The 20,652-nt window shown below is 52.3% G+C and overlaps 1 protein-coding gene across 1 annotated transcript in view; it reads right to left on the bottom strand.

Moving 5' to 3' along the window:
• The window catches only part of LAMA2 (laminin subunit alpha 2), a 252,291-nt gene that overhangs the window by 121,051 nt on the left and 110,588 nt on the right, over positions 1 to 20,652 (bottom strand). The window contains 3 exon segments of the mRNA XM_068167889.1: positions 1,888 to 1,999; positions 8,050 to 8,148; positions 9,463 to 9,605. Coding sequence (XP_068023990.1) covers positions 1,888 to 1,999; positions 8,050 to 8,148; positions 9,463 to 9,605 — 354 coding nt within the window.

Raw genomic sequence — 20,652 nt, 5'->3', positions numbered from 1 at the left:
TTCCAAGCAGCAGATATTCCTCAGCAGGCAGCAGCAATGGAGTTTTGAAGTCACTGGGGGGAATTAAGCTGAAGTGATCACCTACCAAGGGCTAAAATGACAAAGAGCTTTTTCACCAAGACATGGCTCCAGCTGCTTGGAAAATACAAACACAAGCTAAGACCTCTTAGTTACTTCACCTCAGCAGCTTCTCTTCAGACAGCTGCAAAAATCCTGAAGGCCACTACTCAATATTCTGCTTGGTCTTGGTTCAGAGCTACCAACAGGGTTAACTGTTTCTATCAATTGCATCTGCACATTGGAAACAACCTGAAGGTTGTTGACCTGAGTTTCCTCACTGAACATTTAAATGATGTTTCTGAGTGAACAAACTCATCACAGTATCACAGAATGCATCTGGTTGGAAGAGACCTCCAAGCTCACCCAGACCCAGCACTGCAGGCTCAGCACCAAACCATGTCCCTAAGCTCCAGCTCCATGCTGCTGGAACACCCCCAGGGATGGGCACTCCAGCACTGCCCTGGGCAGCCTCTGCCAATGTCTGAGAGCCCTTCCAGTGCACATATTTCCTGAGATCCAGCCTGAACCTCCCCTGGTGCAGCTTGGAACCATTTATTTGTTCCTGCCTCACACCTCCAAGGAGCAGAGGCTGTCCCTTCCTCACTCCTACCTCCCTTCAGGGAGCTGTAGAGAGAAGAGGAGACTCAGAGTGAGCTTATTGCTCTCTACACCTACCTGCAGGGAGGTTGTAGCCAGGAGGGGCTTGGTCTCTTCTCTCTAGCAACCAGCACCAGAATAAGAGGACACAGTCTCAAGCTGTGCCAGGGGAGGTTCAGGCTGGAGGTTAGGAAGAAGTTCTACACAGAGAGAGTGATTGCCCATTGGAATGTGCTGCCTGGGGAGGTGGTGGAGTCCTCATCATTGGAGGTGTTCAGAAGGAGACTTGACAGGGTGCTTGGTGCCATGGGTTAGTTGATTAGGTGGTGTTGGATGATAGGTTGGATGCAATGATCTTGAAGGTCTCTTCCAACCTGGTTAATTCTATTCTATTCTATTCTATTCTATTCTATTCTATTCTATTCTATTCTATTCTATTCTATTCTATTCTATTCTATTCTATTCTATTCTATTCTATTCTATTCTATCCCATCCCATCCCATCCTATCCTATCCTATCCTATCCTATCCTATCCTATCCTATCCTATCCCATCTCATCCTATCCCATCTCATCCTATCCTATCCTATCCTATCCTATCCTATCCTATCCTATCCTATCCTATCCCATCCTATCCTATCCTATCCTATCCTATCCTATCCTATCCTATCCTATCCTATCCTATCCTATCCTACTTAGGCAGGGTTAAGAGTAATTTGCAAATTCCAAGCAGCAGATATTCCTTAGCAGGCAGCAGCAATGGAGTTTTGAAGTCATTGGGAGGAGTGGGATATCCAGTCTGAACCTTCCCTGGTGCAGCTTGGAACCATTTGTTTGGTCCTGTCTCTCACCTCCAAGGAGCAGAGGCTGTCCCTTCCTCACTCCTACCTCCCTTCAGGGAGCTGTAGAGTGCAAGAGGGTCTCCCCTCAGCCTCCTCTTCTCCAGCCTAAACAACCCCAGCTCCCTCAGCCCCTCCTCTAGCCCAGGGGCTCCAGGCCCTTCTCCAGCCTCACTGCCCTGCTCTGGACAGGCTCCAGCCCCTCAATGTCCTCCTGGAGTGAGTGGCCCAGAACTGAACACAGCTCTCCAGGTGTGGCCTCCCCAGTGCTGAGCACAGGGGGATGATCTCCTCCCTGTGCCTGCTGGCCCCCTCACTGTTTCTCAGACCCTCTTCCCCACCATCCTTCAGCTTTCTTGAGGATCAGTTGGCAGATGTTCCTTCCTCCAGTACCTTCAGCTGCTTGCAGGATGCCTCTGACGAACTCTCCCAGAGATTTCGCTCTGTCATTGGTCCTCTCAGCGTCCTGCCTGGTTTGCTCTCCATCTGCTGTCACCTTGGTGGCCTGGTGATCCAAAGTCAGGAAAAGCAGAATTAACAGACAGAACAAGGCTGCACTCTGCCAGGTTCCTACTGCTTGCACCCAGGTACCAAACTCTCCTCAGGCAACACGCAATCAATGAATTATTGATCAGATGCACATGAAACGCTCTGGCCGAGTCCACAATTAAACTTCATTACCTTTTGCCTTCAAATGGAAATTGGGAAGGCCTTGCTTTGGGTCCTTAGAAGCCCTGCCTGTGTGCACACAGCCCACCAAGGGAGGCAGGAGGACATTGTTCCCCCCATTTGCTTACAGAAAGGCTGCTTGGAAGCTTTTAATAGATTCTTCAGGGAAGGCTTTCAGTGGTTTCAGGACGGTGCACGGCAAAGGGCAGCAGGGTAGCAGCGGCCCTGGGGGCAGCCTCCCAGAGACCATTCAAGCCAGCAAACAAGAAGCATTTTAAATCAATACATTAATTAAAGCAAGCAAGAAAGCAAGAAAGAAGCTGTTTTCTTTTCAGCCCCACTGCACTCCCAGGTTGGGTGAGGAGTGGCTTGAGAGCGGCTTTAAGGAGAAGGCCTTGGGGGTGTCAGGTGGTGACAGACTCCTCATGAGCCAGCACTGGTCCCTGGCAGCCCAGCAGGCAGCTGAGTGCTGAGCTGCAGCCAGAGCAGCAGCACAGGGAGGGGATTCTGAACCTCTGCTCTGCTCTGCTCAGACCACACCTGCAGCACTCAGACCACACTTCCAGTACTAGGGCCCCCAGCACAAGGACAAGGGGCTGTTAGAGAGGTCCAGAGGAGGGACCCAGACTGGGAGGAATCAGAGGGCAGGAGAACCTCCCCTATGGGGACAGGCTGGGAGAGTTGGGGCCTTCAGGCTGGAGAAGAGAAGGCTCCAGGGAGATCTTGGAGCAGCCTTCCAGTACCTGAAAAGGGCCCCAGGAGAGATGGGGAGGGACTTTGGACAAGGGCTGGGAGTGAAAGGATGAGGAACAATGGCTTTGAGCTGGGAGAGGTGAGATTGAGACTGGAGATGAGGATGATGAGGACCCCTATCAGGTAGTGATAGGACTAGGGGGAATGGAATGAAGCTGGAGGTGGGGAGATTGAGGCTGGAGGGGAGGAGGAAGTTCTTCCCCATGAGAGTGGTGAAGCCCTGGAATGGGTTGTGCAGGGAGGTGGTTGGGGCCCTGTCCCTGGAGGTGTTTAAGGCCAGGCTGGATGAGGCTCTGGGCAGGCTGATGTAGTGTGGGGTGTCCCTGCCCATGGCAGGGGGGTTGGAACTGGCTGATCCTTGTGGTCCCTTCCAACCCTGACTGATACTATGATACTATGATACTATGAAATTGTTTCCAGTGAGGCTGGTGAGACACTGGCACAGGTTGCCCAGGGAGGCTGTGGCTGCCTCCTGCCTGGAGGTGTTCAAGGCCAGGCTGGATGAGGCCTTGAGCAAGCTGGGCTGGTGGGAGGTGTCCCTGCCCATGGCAGGGGGTTGGAACTGGATGATCTTTAAGGTCCCTTCCAACCATTGCATGATTCTGTGATCCAAGCTGTTTGTTTATAACACATTGGGATGCTCAGTGAAATTTTAGCTATGTGTGACTAAATGCTTTGTACTTTTACTGAATCAATGCAACAGCAGCAGGATGACGTCAGACACCTGCTGCAGCCCTGAAAAGCATACTGGGGGCTGGAATCATCTGGAGATGGTCTACTTTGCTCTCAAGGTCCCTGTTTGCAAAAGGGACATCGACTGACTGGACAGATGGGCAGAGGCCAACAGGATGGCATTCAACAAGTCCAAGTGCCAGGGGCTGCACTTTGGCCACAACAACCCCAGGCAGAGCTACAGGCTGGGGGCAGAGTGGCTGAGAGCAGCCAGGCAGAGAGGGACCTGGGGGTGCTGACTGACAGCTGCCTAAACATGAGCCAGCAGTGTGCCCAGGGGACCAAGAAGGCCAAGGGCATCCTGGCCTGCATCAGGAAGAGTGTGGCCAGCAGGAGCAGGGAAGTCCTTGTGCCCTGTGCTCAGCACTGCTTAGGCCACACCTTGGGTCCTGTGTCCAGTTCTGGGCTCCTCAGGTCAAGAAGGACATTGAGAGACTTGAAGGTGTCCAGAGAAGGGCAAGGAGGCTGGGGAGGGGTCTGGAGCACAGCCCTGTGAGGAGAGGCTGAGGGAGCTGGGGTTGCTTAGCCTGGAGAAGAGGAGGCTCAGGGGAGACCTTCTTGCTCTCTGCAACTGCCTGCAGGGAGGTTGTAGCCAGGTGGGGGTTGGTCTCTTCTCTCAAGCAAACAGCAGCAGAACAAGAGGACACAGTCTCAAGCTGTGCCAGGGGAGGTTTAGGCTGGAGGTGAGGAGAAAGTTCTTCCCAGAGAGAGTTGTTAGCCATTGGAATGTGCTGCCCAGGGAGGTGGTGGAGTCCCCATCCCTGGAGGTGTTCAAGAGGGGAGTGGATGTGGCACTTGGTGCCATGGTTTAGTCATGAGGTCTGTGGTGACAGCTTGGACTGGATGATCTTTGAGGTCTCTTCCAACCTTAGTGATACTGTGATGCTGTGATACTCTCAGTGCAGGAAAGCACAACTCCTGAACAGGATGTTTGCTAATCCCTCATGGTGACACGCTTTTGGACAGCTGTGTTTGCACTGTGGCTGCTCCAGCTCCCCTTGTCTTTCCCACTAGATGGCACAATTTGTGCTGTTTTCTCCGTGCCCAGACAATGTCTCTGACTGATCCCAATGAAGTCCATTGCAAAATGAAACTTTCCTAATAAAAAGAGTAAATAGCACCCTGCCTGCATTGCAGAAGGCTCTCCCTGCCCTCACAAATGAAACACAGAGCACACATTTAACTCAGCTCACACACTTTGTGCATATATTTGGCTTCTCCCTTTAAATATTGTCCCCAGCTCAATTACTCCATTCATTGGCTCTCACTGAGATCTTGCCATTTGTTGAAGCAGCAGTTCCAGAGCCTACCTAGGAAATGCCTTTAAAACAAGTCACAGAATCACAGGCTGGCAGGGGGTGGAAGGGACCCCTGGAAATCATTCACTCCAAATCCCCTAGGGCAGGGCACACAGAACACATCCAGGTGGGGCTGGAAAGGCTCCAGAGCAGGAGACTCCACAACCTCTCTGGGCAGCCTGCTCCAGGGCTCAGCAGCCTCACACCAAAGAAGTTTCTCCTCAGGTTGAGGTGGAGCCTCCTGGGTTCCAGTTTGTGTCCATTGCCTCTTGTCCGATCCCAGGACACCACTGCCCAGAGCCTGGCCCCTTCCTGCCCCCACCCCTCAGGTATTTGTAGCCATTGATCAGATCCCTCTCAGCCTTCTCTTCTCCAGGCTCAACAGCCCCAGGGCTCTCAGCCTTTCCTCCTCACACAGCTGTACCAGGCCATTCAGCATCTTCACAGCCTCCCTTGGACTCTCTCCAACATATCCCTGTCCCTCTTGAACAGTGGAGCCCAGAACTGGACACAATAGCCTAGATGTAGTGACACCAGGGTAGAGTAGAGGGAGAAGGGAAGCTCCCTTGACCTGCTGGCCAGTGAATCATAGTATCATGGTATCATAGTATCAGTCAGGGTTGGAAGGGACCACAAGGATCATCCTGTTCCAACCCCCCTGCCATGGGCAGGGACACCCCACACTAGATCAGGCTGCCCAGAGCCTCAGCCAGCCTGGCCTTAAACACCTCCAGGGACAGGGCCCCAACCACCTCCCTGCACAACCCATTCCAGGGCTTCACCACTCTCATGGGGAAGAACTTCCTCCTCCCCTCCAGCCTCAATCTCCCCACCTCCAGCTTCATTCCATTCCCCCTAGTCCTATCACTGCCTGAGATCCTGAGCAGTCCCTCCCCAGCCTTCCTGTAGCCCCCTTCAGATCCTGGAAGGCCACAATGAGGTCACCTCAGAGCCTTCTCTTCTCCAGACTGAACAGCCCCAACTCCTTCAGTCTGTCAGGGCAGGCTTCTGTTTGCTCTACAGCTCCTGGAGAAAGCAGCACAGCACAACAGATAATCCCTAATGGAAAATGAAACAGCAAAAGAGCAAAGCCTTCCCTATAATATGCTTGAGAATGTGAGCCAGCAACTCAGAGTGAAGCCAGGCTGTTAGTATTGCACCAGGCAGCCTTAAAAGAGACACAGGCAGAGACCTGTATTGAGACAGTCAGACTCAGATTAGGAAGGGAATATGCTGAGATGAGTCTGCTGATGCAGAATGCAGAGAGCCTTAGCTCTCAGTGCTATAATTCCAAAGAAAAGGAAAAATGAAATGCCCTCAAGTTGCAGCAGGAGAGGTTTAGGTTGGAGATTACAGAATCACAGGATAACAGAATGCTAGGGGTGGGAAGGGACCTCCAGCAACCATGGTGTCCAAACCCCTTGCCAAAGCAGGATCTCCCAGGGCAGGTCACACAGCAACACATCCAGGCTGGCTTTCAAAGCCTCCAGGGAAGGAGATTCCACAACCTCTCTGGACAGCTTGTTGGAATAAACTTCTTCACTGAAAGTGCTCTCTCAGCCTGGCAGAGGCTGCCCAGGGAGGTGGTTGAATCCCCTTCCCTGGAGGTGTTTGAAGGAGGCAGAGATGTGGTGCTGAGGAACAAGCTTTAGGGATGGAGTTAGAGAATGGTTGGCCTGGATGATCCACAGGAAATGTCTAACCAAAATTATTCTATGACAGCAAGCACTTCAATTTCCAAAGAAATTTCCTTCCAGGATCTGCAGGGGGCTACAGGAAGGCTGGGGAGGGACTGCTCAGGATCTCAGGTAGTGATAGGACTAGGGGGAATGGAATGAAGCTGGAGGTGGGGAGATTGAGGCTGGAGGGGAGGAGGAAGTTCTTCCCATGAGAGTGGTGAAGCCCTGGAATGGGTTGTCCAGGGAGGTGGTTGAGGCCCTGTCCCTGGAGGTGTTTAAGCCCAGGCTGGATGAGGCTCTGGGCAGCCTGATCTAGTGTGGGGTGTCCCTGCCCATGGCAGGGGGATTAGAACTGGCTGATCCTTGTGGTCCCTTCCAACCCTGAATGATACTATACTATGATACTATAAAAACTCCAGCTGTGATTAACTGTGGTAATGCCCTGGTTTTGTGGCCAAGGTGTAGCTGAAGTCATGGGAAAGCCCCACATTTGCTGCAGCATGATCTGTCCTTCCCCTAGTGCCAGCTTTTCCAACAAAGGTCATAGAATCATAGAATTGTCAGGGTTGGAAGGGACCTCAAGGAGCAGCCAGTTCCAACCCCCCTGCCATGGCCAGGGACACCTCACATCAGTGATACTGATACACCTGGCCAGTGACACTGATACTGTCAGGGAGAAGCAAGGACTCAGCAGCTCTTAGGGCTCAGTGGTGTACACCAAGCACAAACCCCCAGCTTGCCCTCCAGAGGGTTTCTTGCAGCAGACTGGGAGCCATTACCAGAACTTTCCAGGCCACTGATCAATAAATCACAGAGCTGTCAGGGCTGGAAGGGACCTCAAGGATCATCCAGTTCCAACCCCCCTGCCATGGGCAGGGACACCTCACACTGCAGCAGGTTGCTCACAGCCACATCCAGCCTGGCTGCAAACACCTCCAGGCAGGAGGCTTCCACCACCTCCCTGGGCAACCTGTGCCAGGCTCTCACCACCCTCCTGGGGAACAACTTCTTCCTCACAGCCAATCTCAATCTCCCCATTTCCAGTTTTGTTCCATCCCCCCCAGTCCTATCCCTCCCTGACACCCTCAAAAGTCCCTCCCCAGCTTTCCTGTAGCCCCCTGAAGGCCACAATTAGGCCTCCCCAGAGCCTTCTCCTCTCCAGACTGAGCAGCCCCCATTCTTGATTGCTCTGCAGCAGTCCTGTAAAGTTTTCTTCCATTATTATAAAGTTTTCTATCAAATACATCTCAGTGCACTGGCCCTCAAAGAGAGGTTGTTAGAGGGCTTGCTGCCATCTCCAACCCTGAGACTGAGAAGCCTCTTCCCATTCATCTATTCGCTCATGTTTAATTCATAGCCAGACGATTGCCATCATTATGCAGCCCTAACCAAAGTCAGAGGCACCAACGTGATCATAGACCTACTCTTGTCAGCAGTTCATCCATTTCTGTCACCAGGGTATCCAGATTTTCTTGTGCTAGCTGGAGAAGCCTCTCTGGTGCTCGCTGAGGTGAAAGCAAATGCTGTTGGGGAAGAGAGGAGGGAGAGTGAGAAGCTGTCTGCAATGGATCTCGGTGCTTCCAGATACTGCAGAGAAAAAGGATCAAAACATTTCCTTCTCATTACAGCATGCAGCTGCCTTTTGTCAGTGACTCTTGTCACATCCATCCAAGATGCTTCTCCCAGGGATCTTGACAGCTTCACATAGTTCAGTGGAGAACATATCAGTATGGTAGCGAATACACAGTGTAATAAACCAGGGAATTGCTTTATGGACCCCCAGCACGGGCACCCTTTTATGTGCCCATGGCACCACCTTGTCTGGGCCTGCAGTGTATTGTCTCACATATGTGGAAACAAACTACTGCTGCAAGAAGGATTCATTAAAAGAAGTCAAAACAAATAACTGTCATCACTTTTTTACCAGCCCAAACGAGTTTGAAGTCACTCGTTCTTGGATTTGTCTTCTTCCCTGAACCTACATCCAACAGGATGGCATTTAACAAGCCCAAGAGCCAGGTGATGCACTTTGGCCATGGCAATCCCATGCAGAGCTACAGGCTGGGGGCAGAGTGGCTGAGAGCAGCCAGGCAGAGAGGGACCTGGGGGTAGTGGTGGACAGCAGCTGAACAGGAGACAGCAGTGTGACCAGGGGGCCAAGAAGGCCAAGGGCATCCTGGCCTGCATCAGGAAGAGTGTGGCCAGCAGGAGCAGGGAAGTCCTTGTGCCCTGTGCTCAGCACTGCTTAGGCCACACCTTGAGTCCTGTGTCCAGTTCTGGGCTCCTCAGCTCAAGAAGGACATTGAGAGACTTGAAGGTGTGCAGAGAAGGGCAAGGAGGCTGGGGAGGGGTCTGGAGCACAGCCCTGTGAGGAGAGGCTGAGGGAGCTGGGGTTGCTTAGCCTGGAGAAGAGGAGGCTCAGGGGAGACCTTCTTGCTCTCTCCAACTCCCTGAAGGGAGGTTGTAGCCAGGAGGGGCTTGCTCTTCTCTCTAGCAACCAGCACCAGAACAAGAGGACACAGTCTCAAGCTGTGCCAGGGGAAGTTTAGGCTGGAGGTGAGGAGAAAGTTCTTCACTGAGAGAGAAACTGCCCATTGGAATGTGCTGCCCAGGGAGTTGGTGGAGTCCCCATCCCTGGAGGTGTTCAAGAGGGGATTGGATGTGGCACTTGGTGCCATGGTCTAGTCATGAGGTCTGTGTTGATAGGTTGGACTCGATGATCCTCGAGGTCTCTTCCAACCTTTGTGATACTGTGGTACTGTGGTACTCAGGGCTGTGAGCCTGAATAGATTCCAGCATAGCTGATTTATTCATCTCTGTGAATGCTGTGAGCATACCTTCAGTTCCTGGGTCATGTTCTCAAAGCCGTGCAGCATCCTGTATGGAGCAGGCAGTGGTCCACTGAGGTTCACACTCAGGATCATGTTGTTTAGGCGATCCAGGTCGTGCAGAAGGAGTCCTGTGCACTCATCATCACAAGCTGTGGGGGGATATAACAGCAGAGCTGAATGATTCCCACTGAATGATTAAGCTACTTGTTCCAGTCAGAGATTTCATGGCACACAGACAATCCTGTGAGAGGGAGCACTGATTGCACACCATTTGCCCCCAAAGCATTGTGAGAACCTGGATTCCTATTGACTCAGACAATGTGCAGTGGTACCTGGCCTGAAGAGACAAGGCAATGGGTTTTGATGGCCCTTGATGGCTCTCAGTGACTTCCTTTCTGGAGCTACTGGCCAGAGCTGTTCCTGGCAGGTGGTTTACCAATGGAAAGAGATGAATTCTGCAGAGGTGCTGGAAAGTGTCCAGAGAAGGGAAACAAAGCTGGGGAGGGGTCTGGAGCACAGCCCTGTGAGGAGAGGCTGAGGGAGCTGGGGTTGCTTAGCCTGGAGAAGAGGAGGCTCAGGGGTGACCTCATTGCTCTCTCCAACTCCCTGCAGGGAGGTTGTAGCCAGGTGGGGGTTGGTCTCTTCTCCCAGGCAGCCAGCTGCAGAACAAGAGGACACAGTCTCAAGATGTGCCAGGGGAGGTTTAGGTTGGATGTTAGGAAGAAATTCTTCCCAGCAAGAGAGATTGGCCACTGGAATGTGCTGCCCAGGGAGGTGGTGGAGTCACCATCTCTGGAGGTGTTTAAGAGGAGGCTATTGGTGCCATGGTTTAGTTGATTAGATGGTGCTGGGTGATAGGTTGGACTTGATGATCTCAAAGGTCTTTTTCATCCTATCCTATCCTATCCTATCCTATCCTATCCTATCCTATCCTATCCTATCCTATCCTATCCTATCCTATCCTATCCTATCCTAAACTCAGGGGCCCAGCACTGGACACAGGACTCAAGGTGTGGCCTAAGCAGTGCTGAGCACAGGGCACAATAACTTCCCTGCTCCTGCTGGCCACACTCTTCCTGATGCAGGCCAGGAAACTATTAACTATCAGGAGAAATTCTCAGAACCTGTCAGTCTGGTGTCATTTTTGCTGCAGACAGGGAAACTCTTCATCCTTCGGAGCAGAGTTTTGGGAATACCTTTCTGTTGCCCTCCATAAGGATGTTACACAGACCTGGCAAATCTAAACCACATCTCAGCAGCAAACTGTGAGGCAATGAACTTACTAATGCAAGAGAGGGGTGCAGATAAAGTATTACAACAATGCAATGATAGGCTGGGCAAGGAGTGGCTCAAGAGCAGTCTTTGAGGAGAAGGACTTGGGGGAGCATGATTATATTTTGCAAGACCAAAACCCCTCCTTGTGCCTATCTGTAAAAACCCCCAGGATAAAGCTGTGCCTAATATTGACAACAGCAGCACTCAATTCAGATCATCACAGCACTGCAAGCATGTAAGAGGCAAACCATGCAGTCAATAGTTCAATAGCCCAGCAAGCAACTGAGGATGCAAATCCTTGCATTTGCCATTTTCACCACACTTCCCCATGCCCAACAAGTCCTGGAAGGATCTTGACTTACCTCCTGGGAGAAGCAGCTCCAAAGTATGCATGCCAAGGGATATTGAGTGTTTTTTACCAGGAATAATTGCTCAGGTAACAAAAGGCATCATCATTTTATGGGCATCTGACCACTGATTCCATCTCACAAAGAGAATCACAGGATTGTCAGGGCCGGAAGGGAGCTCAAGGCTCAGCCAGTCCCAACCCCCCTGCCATGGCCAGGGACACCTCACACTCCAGCAGGTTGCTCACAGCCACATCCAGCCTGGCTGCAAACACCTCCAGGCAGGAGGCTTCCACCACCTCCCTGGGCAACCTGTGCCAGGCTCTCACCACCCTCATGGGGAACAACTTCTTCCTAACCTGGACCTTCCCAATTTGAGACTCCCCATTGCTAGTTTTGCTCCATCCCCCTCAGTCCTATCCCTCCCTGACACCTTCAAAAGTCCCTCCCCAGCTTTCTTGTATCCCCCTTCAGATACTGGAAGACCACAAGAAGGTCTCCCTGGAGCCTTCTCATAGTTGCTGTTCAGCTCTGGGCAACCTGTTACAGTCTCTCAGCCTCCTCATGGGGAAGCACTTCCTCCTAGCATCCAAGCCGAATCTCCCCTCCTCTATCTTGGAGTCATTCCCCCCACTCCTGTCACTACCCAATTCAATTTCTTCCTCCTGTTGAGTTATTCCCTAACACATTTTTGCTTCAATACATTGATTGGTATTAAGAGTCAGAGGACTGTGTTATAGAATCTCACAATGGATTGAGTTGGAAGGGACCTTAGAGATCCAAGCCCCCAGCCATAGGCAGGGACACCTCCCACCAGCCCAGGTTGCTCAAGGCCTCATCCAACCTGGTCTTAAACACTTCCAGGGATGAGGTGTCCACAGCTTCTCTGGGACAACCCATTCCAGTGTCTCTTAGTTTAGTACCTGTAAGTAGGTCTTTTCTGGTATCATAGTATCATAGTTTCATTCAGGGTTGGAAGGGACCACAAGGATCATCTAGTTCCAACCCCCCTGCCATGGGCAGGGACACCCCACACTAGATCAGCCTGGCCACAGCCTCATCCAGCCTGGCCTTAAACACCTCCAGGGACAGGGCCCCAACCACCTCCCTGCACAACCCATTCCAGGGCTTCACCACTCTCATGGGGAAGAACTTCCTCCTCCCCTCCAGCCTCAATCTCCCCACCTCCAGCTTCATTCCATTCCCCCTAGTCCTACCACTGCCTGAGATCCTGAGCAGTCCCTCCCCAGCCTTCCTGGAGCCCCCTGCAGATCCTGGAAGGCCACAATGAGGTCACCTCAGAGCCTTCTCTTCTCCAGACTGAACAGCCCCAACTCCTTCAGTCTGTCCTCACAGCAGAGCAGCTCCTGCCCTCTGCTCATCCTCCTGGCCCTGCTCTGGACACCTTCCAGCACCTCCACATCCCTCTTGCAATAGGGGCTCCAGAACTGGAGGCAGGACTCCAGGTGGGGTCTCCCCAGAGCTGAGCAGAGGGGGAGAATCACCTCCCTTGCCCTGCTGGCCACACTTCTCCTGCTGCAGCCCAGGAGCTGATTGGCTTTCTGGGCTGCAAGTGCACACTGAGAGCTCCTGGTGAGCTTCTCCTCCCCCAGCACCCCCAAGGCTCTCTTCTCAGGGCTGCTTTCCAGCCACTCCCTGCCCAGCTTGCATTTGTGCCTGGGATTGCCTCCAGCCAGATGCAGGACCCTGCCCTTGCTCTTGTTGAACCTCCTGAGGTTGGCTTGTGCCCACCTCTCCAGCCTGTCCAGCTCCCTCTGGATGGATCCCTTCCCTCCAGCCTGTCTGCTGCACCACACAGCTTGGTGTCATCAGCAACCCTGCTGAGGGTGCACTCAGTGCCACTGTCCATGGCACCCACAGAGATGTTGAACAAGCCTGGTGCCAGGAGTGATCCCTGAGGGACTCTGCTTGTCCCTGGCCTCCCCTGGGCCATGGAGCCATGGACAGCCACTCTTTGGGTGCAGCCATCAAGCCAGTTCCTTATCCATCTAGTGGTCACCCATCACACCCATGTGTCACCAGCCTGGAGCCCAGGACGTGGTGTGGGACAGTGTTGAAGGCTTTGCTCAGGTCCAGGTAAATGACATGGTCTCAAGGTTACCATGCAATCTCTGAGCTGAGGTCAGTGACTCTTCAGCACTAACTTCCTGCAGCCTCACAATAAAGTATTTAAGCTGTTAGGATAATCCACCTGTTCTCTGCTGCCCCAGTTTGGTACTGGTGCCACACCAAATATTAACCAAGCCCTCCTGTGATCCCCTCCAACAGAACCCCAGAATGGAGCTGAAGTCTTCCTTGCCATTCCCTCTCATTGCAAGCATCATTCTTCTTAGAGTACAATACTGAAGTGTCCAAGAGCTGCTAGTAAAGAATTCTGATGATGTCATTTTCTCCCTTGACCAGTATGAGATATTGAAACTCCTACAGATGTAAGTTTGTTGACTGCAGCACAGCTGAAGGTGTTTTGTTTTTTCTTTCTCTACAAGATTGAGGTAGAGAAAAATCCCTAGCAATGAATGTCTCTCTGTCATGGACACACAGTCACAGAATCAGAGAATATTAGAGGTTGGAAGGGACCTCAAAAATATCATTGAGTCCAACCCCCCTGCAGGATCACCTAGGAACACATCCAGGTGGGGTTGGAAAGTCTCCAGAGCAGGAGACTCCACAACCTCTCTGGGTAGCCTGCTCCAGGGCTCAGCAGCCTCACAGGGACAAAGTTTCCCCTCCTGCTACAGCCACCGCAACTCACCAGGACATACACCTGCAGAAGTAACCCCTGCAGGATCCCACAGAGTGGTAGGGGTGGGAAGGGACCTCCGGAGATCACCCAGTCCAAGCCCCCTGCCAGGGCAGGATCACACAGGGCAGTTCATACAGGAACACATCCAGGTGAGTTTTGAATGTCTCCAGAGCAGGAGACTCCACAACCTCTCTGGGCAGCCTGCTCCAGGCTCCAGCAGCCTCACAGTCACAAAGTTTTCCCTTCTGTTCCCCTGGCACCTCCTCTGCTCCAGCTTGCCCCCAGTGCCCCTTGTGCTGTCCTTGGCCATCCCTGAGCAGCCCTGCACATCTTTACCCCAGCCATGAGGGCAGCCCTCAGGCTCCTCTGCTCCAAGCCTGAGCTGCCTCAGCCTGGCCTCACAGGGAGATGTTCCACTGCCTGCAGCAGCTCTGTGCCTCTGGGATGGACTCTCTCAAGCTTGATGGTCTCAAAGATCTTTTCCAACCTGGTTAATTCTGTAATTCTCTAACTCTCCAGCACTGCCCTGGGCAGACCATTCCAGTGTTTGATAACCCTCCCTGTGAAGAGATATTTCCTAGCATCCAGCCTGAACTTTCCCAGATGCAGCTTGGAGCCATTGCCTCTGCTCCTGTCCCTTGCCACCAAGGAGCAGAGTCTGTACCCTCCTCACTGCATGCAGCAGTTTGGGCTGGGTGCCCTCTACTACAGAGGTGTTTGCTGTGTCCAGAGGTCCAGCCCAGTGGATGAACACAGGAAACTAGGTATTTCCTACCATAATTCCTGCACCACTATAAAATCCGTGGCGGGGTCTGGCACTTGCTCTTTCCTTTCTCTCTGCCACCCAGTAACTGGGGGAGATGCCCAAGGCCACGGGGTGGGGGGTGTATGGGCAGTCTCAGATCTGGCCAGCTGAGACTAGCCTAGCAGTGGGGGGGTAAAGGAGCCCTGGGGGTCTTGGGTGCACCTTCAGGTGGGGATGGGATGTTTCTGGGTCTGTTTTGGGGTTCCTCTTGTCAGTGTGTCTCTGGCTTTCTGCACACACTCACTGTTCTCTATTTAAACTTCCCATCACTTTTGCAATCCCTTTGTCTGAGTCGTTATTTCTGCCCCTGGTGGGGAGGGGGTCTGCCCCAACCCATTACACTCCAACCTCCCTGCAGGGAGCTGCAGAGAGCAATGAGTTCTCCCCTCAGCCTCTTCTCCAGCCTGAACACCCCCAGCTCCCTCAGCCCCTCCTCTAGCCCAGGGGCTCCATGCCCTTCTCCAGCCTGGATGCCCTGCTCTGGGCAGGCTCCAGCCCCTCAGTGTCCTTCCTGCAGGGAGGGCCCAGAGCTGAGCACAGCACTCCAGGGGTGGCCTCCCCAGTGCTGAGCACAGGGGGATGGTCACCTCCTGGCCCTGCTGCCCAGCCTGCTTGTAATCCAAACTCCAGTTACTCACCAGACTAATGCAAAACATTTCCAGTGTTTATGCTGTGGAGCAAAGCATTCAGACTTTTGTATTGCTTGCCATAAAAAACCCTCCTTCATGGATATCATTTTCCATTCCCTAATGGTGTCCTGGGGACAAAGCCATTGTTCTGTGCTAAGAGTGGAGTGGGGACTGAATTCTGCCTCTGCCATTCAGCACTAATTAGCTTTCTGTTGTTATTTAGCACTGTACAAATGCTTTGTACAGTGGCTTACAACAACAACAACAACATCTTCCCCTTCCCTTCTCCCTGCATCTTGCTGAGCCACAGCTATTAGAACACAGCCCTGGGAAGTGGCACGCAGTGAGCAAGGAAAAATGACAGGTTATGAAAAGAAAACATGACAGAAAGAATCTGGTTAAACCAGGTTTTGAGCTGCACCAGCCATAGATCACTGGAATGAACATGCACAGCTCTCCATTCCTCCCTCTTTTCCCCCTGTATTTGCACTCTAAAACCTTTACAATGCCTGTGGTAAGGGGCATGTTAAAATGGGAATGTTCAACTATTGTTTGTGGAATAATACACACTGTGGGTAAAAATGCCTCTGTAACTGGATTTGAATGTGCATCATTTAGCTTTCAGGTCATACTGTATGGTGGCCTTTTAGAGACTTAGTGGGTGCTGGGGGAGGAGAAGCTCAGCAGGAGCCAGCAGGGAGCACTTGCAGCCCAGAGAGCCAAGCAGAGCCTGGGCTGCAGCAAGAGAAGTGTGGCCAGCAGGGCCAGGGAGGGGATTCTGCCCCTCTGCTCCACTCTGCTGAGACCACAGCTGGAGCTCTGGGGCCAGTGCTGGAGCCTCTGTGCCAGGAAGGATCTGGAGGTGCTGGAAGGTGTCCAGAGCAGGGCCACGAGGATGAGCAGAGGGCTGGAGCTGCTCTGCTGTGAGGACAGACTGAGGGAGTTGGGGTTGTGCAGGCTGGAGAGGAGAAGGCTCCCAGGAGACCTCATTGTGGCCTTGCAGGATCTGCAGGGGGCTCCAAGCAAGCTGGGGAGGGACTTTTGAGGGTGTGAGGGAGGGATAGGACTGGGGGGGATGGAGCAGAACTAGAAATGGGGAGATTGAGATTGGCTGTGAGGAAGAAGTTGTTCCCCAGGAGGGTGGTGAGAGCCTGGCACAGGTTGCCCAGGGAGGTGGTGGAAGCCTCCTGCCTGGAGGTGTTTGCAGCCAGGCTGGATGTGGCTGTGAGCAACCTGCTGTGGTGTGAGGTGTCGCTGCCCATGGCAGGGGGTTGGAGCTGGCTGAGCCTTGAGGTCCCTTCCGACCCTAACAATTCTGTGATGCTATGAAACTCATTATTTAGATGGTTGGCCTTAGTGAAATACTCAAAAGCTGTTTCCTGTTTCCTATTAACTATAATATCTTAATTAGGCTGCCCAGGGAGGTGGTGGAGTCACTGGCCCTGGAGGTGTTCAAGAAATGTGTGGCCATGGCACTGTGGGATATGGTTTAGTGCTCCTGGTGGTGTTGTGTTGATGTTTGGACTCAGTGACCCTGGAGGTCTTTTCCAAACAAAACAGTTTTGTGCTTCAATGGTTCTTCAAACATGGGTGACTGCATTTGGATGCATTTCCTTTAAGCCAGACCAGTTTGCCCCCTAGCTAGGAGTTCTTTACACTTCTGAGAGGTTAAATGCAATTGCAACATTTGCAATCAGAAAGTCATAGAATAGAAGTGGTTGGAAGGGACCTCTGGAGATCATTGGGTCCCACCCTGCTGCTAAAGCAGGGTGTCCTAGGGCAGGTCACACAGGGAAGTTTTCAGGTGGGTTTTGAAAGTCCCCAGAGAAGGAAACTCCACAGCCTCTCTGGACAGCCTGCTACAGGGCTACAGGGCTCCAGTGCCCCACAGGAAGGAAGTTTCTCCATAGAATAGACTAAACTAGACTAAGACTAGACTAGACTAGAATAGAATAGAATAGATCAGGCTGGAAAAGACCTTTGAGATCATCAAGTCCAACCTATCACCCAGCACCATCTAATCAACTAAACCATGGCACCAAGAGCCTCCTCTTGAACACCTCCAGAGATGCCGACTCCACCACCTCCCTGGGCAGCACATTCCAGTGGCCAATCTCTCTTGCTGAGAAGAATTTCTTCCTAACATCCAGTCTAAATCTCCCCTGGCACAGCTTGAGACTGTGTCCTCTTGTTCTGCTGCTGGGTGCCTGGGAGAAGAGACCAACCCCCACCTGGCTACAACCTCCCTGCAGGGAGTTGGAGAGAGCAAGAAGGTCTCCCCTGAGCCTCCTCTTCTCCAGGCTAAGCAACCCCAGCTCCCTCAGCCTCTCCTCACAGGGCTGTGTTGAAGACCCTCCCCAGCCTCCTTGCCCTTCTCTGGACACCTTCCAGCAACTCAACCTCCTTCCTAAACTGAGGGGCCCAGAACTGGACACAAGTTCAAGTGAAACCTCTCAGGTTCCAGTTTGTGCCCATCACCCCTTGCCCTGTCCCTGGGCACTGGTGAAAGGAGCCCAGCCTCATCCTCATGACTTCCCCCTGTATCTGTTTCTAAGCTTTCATAAGATCCGTTCTCAGTGTGGTATTTCCAGGCTAAACACCCCCAGGTCTCTCAGCTTCTCCTCACAAAGTCCTCTAATGAATGGCACTGTGCAAAGGAGCCAAAGCAGATAGATGCCTACAGCTCACCTGAGACAAGGAATGCACTCTGGATAAAGCATTAATTCTCTGTACATTGAGTACTTTATCACTGTTATTAGCAGCATTAAGGCTTTGTTTCAATTGAAGCTATCTGGAAGGGAATTTATGTCCTGAAATTGTGCCAGGGGAGGTTTAGGTTGCAGATTAGGAACGATTTCTTTGCTGCAAGAGTGGTCAGGGATTGGACCAGGCTGCCCAGGGAGGTGGTGGAGGTGTTCAAGAGATGTGTGGACGTGGCACTTTGGAACGTGGCTCTGCTTAAAACTGAACAATGATGGCCTCAAGAGAAAGGAAAAATAATGAATCTCACAATGAAATGAGTTCCTACTCAGCTGGGGGAGATGGAGGAGAGGAAAATGCCTTATTGGAGTCAGGATTTACTGTCCTCTGGAAGGGTTTTGCTGCCTAAATTTCTTGGCTGGCCTCAGAGCCTGCTATGGGGCCTGACCCCATGGGGGCCCTGACCCTAAAGAGAATGGAATGGAATGGAATGGAATGGAATGGAATGGAATGGAATGGAATGGAATGGAATGGAATGGAATAGAATAGAATAGAATAGAATAGAATAGAATAGAATAGAATAGACCAGACCAGGTTGGAAGAGACCTTCAAGATCATTGCATCCAACCTATTATCCAACACCACCTAATCAACTAACCCATGGCACCAAGCACCCCATCGAGTCTCCTCCTGAACACCTCCAGTGGTGGTGACTCCTCCACCTCCCCAGGCAGCACATTCCAATGGGCAATCACTCTCTCTGTGTAGGACTTCTTCCTAACATCCAGCCTAAACCTCCCCTGGCACAGCTTGAGACTGTGTCCTCTTGTTCTGGTACTGGCTGCCTGGGAGAAGAGACCAACCCCCACCTGGCTACAGCCTCCTTTCAGGGAGTTGGAGAGAGCAAGAAGGTCTCCCCTGAGCCTCCTCTTCTCCAGGCTAAGCAATCCCAGCTCCCTCAGCCTCTCCTCACAGGGCTGTGCTCCAGACCCCTCCCCAGCCTCCTTGCCCTTCTCTGCACACCTTCAAGTCTCTCAATGTCCTTCTTGAGCTGAGGAGCCCAGAACTGGACACAGGACTCAAGGTGTGGCCTAAGCAGTGCAGAGTACAGGGGCAGAATGACCTCCCCGCTCCTGCTGGCCACACAAGGTTGCCCTGACCTGAACCTCATGGTGGCCTTAGCCCCAGCAGTGACCCCACCCCTGGTGGTGGCCCTGACCCCATGATGGCCCTGACCCCACCCCTGGTAGAATAGAATAGAATAGAATAGAATAGAATAGAATAGAATAGAATAGAATAGAATAGAATAGAATAGAATAGAATAGAATAGAATAGAATAGAATAGACCAGGTTGGAAGAGACCTTCAAGATCATTGTGTCCAACCCAACAACTAATCCAACACTACCTAAACAACTAACCCATGGCACCAAGCACCCCATCAAGTCTCCTCCTGAACACCTCCAGTGATGGGGACTCCGCCACCTCCCCATGCAGCACATTCCAATGGGCAATCACTCTCTCTGTGTAGAACTTCCTCCTAACCTCCAGCCTAAACCTCCCCTGGCACAGCCTGAGACTCTGTCCTCTTGTTCTGGTGCTGGCTGCCTGGGAGAAGAGACCAACCTCTGCCTGTCTAGAACCTCCTTTCAGGTAGTTGCAGAGAGCAATGAGGTCCCCCCTGAGCCTCCTCTTCTCCAGGCTAAGCAACCCCAGCTCCCTCAGCCTCTCCTCACAGGGCTTGTGTTCCAGTAGCCTTGACCCCAGCGGTGTCCTAGCCCAGTGGTGCCAGCTGTGGCTGTGCCCCCATGGTGCCCCCTGCCTATAGCTGCTGTCCTTGGGCTCTCCCAGGGTTTATTTATTGGTCAATAAAGTATTTTTTGGGGGGTGTTTTTGAGCCAGCTGCTCCCTGTGCCCTCCCCCCCGGGCCCCACCAGGTGACTCTGTGCCTGCCGTGCCCTCAACCCCTCGAAGGCTGCTGGCTTGAGGCCTGCCCCAACCTGCCCTCAGCAGCCAGGTCACACAGGAACACATCCAGATGGTGTTATGGGTTGAATTAGACCCCCCCAGTAACCCTCAGCACACAGCAGTGTGGGAAAGGAGATTCTGGGCTCAGAACCAACAGCACCCAGCTCCATGGAAAAAAAAATCCAGGCAATAATTAAGGCCAAGCCACACTGCAGGCAGGGCGGGGGCAGCAGTGCTGCAGGCTCTCAGTTCTGTGAGTTAAACACAGGAGGTTCTTTGTTCCTGGAGAATATTCATCTGCCATTCCTGGTGTCTTTAAAATTCCAGTGGGTGGTCGATTGAGCCAACAGGACCAAGGAAACCTTGAGGGGGGAAAAACTTTGTGTGACTCGTGGCACAGAGCACAGCAATTGCTGGGTAAACATTTAGGAGAGCCCTGAAAAATTCACTGAGAGCAAATATTGTCACACCAGCAGTGACAGCCTTCAGCAAACCCAGAGACTTCAAAAAGCCACAGAAAGAAATCCTCCAAGCTTTGCTGTCAGCTTTCAGGGAGCACATTAAAATGGATTGAGAGTTCTCCTACCATCTCAGGGCTTGTGAAGAAAGTTGACCAGCATGCCAAAGCAGTAAGAAGCCTGGCAGCTGCTTCCTACTACTGGGGCTGTTCAGCCTGGGGAAGAGAAAGCTGAGAGGAGATCTTATTAATG

This window comes from Melanerpes formicivorus, unplaced genomic scaffold (assembly GCF_026170545.1).
Source record: "Melanerpes formicivorus ecotype bairdi unplaced genomic scaffold, bMelFor1.0.p_v2 SCAF_124, whole genome shotgun sequence".
Taxonomy (NCBI): domain Eukaryota; kingdom Metazoa; phylum Chordata; class Aves; order Piciformes; family Picidae; genus Melanerpes; species Melanerpes formicivorus.
The sequence above is the reverse complement of the archived record's forward strand: the minus strand, read 5'-3'. Positions and strand labels throughout refer to the sequence as shown.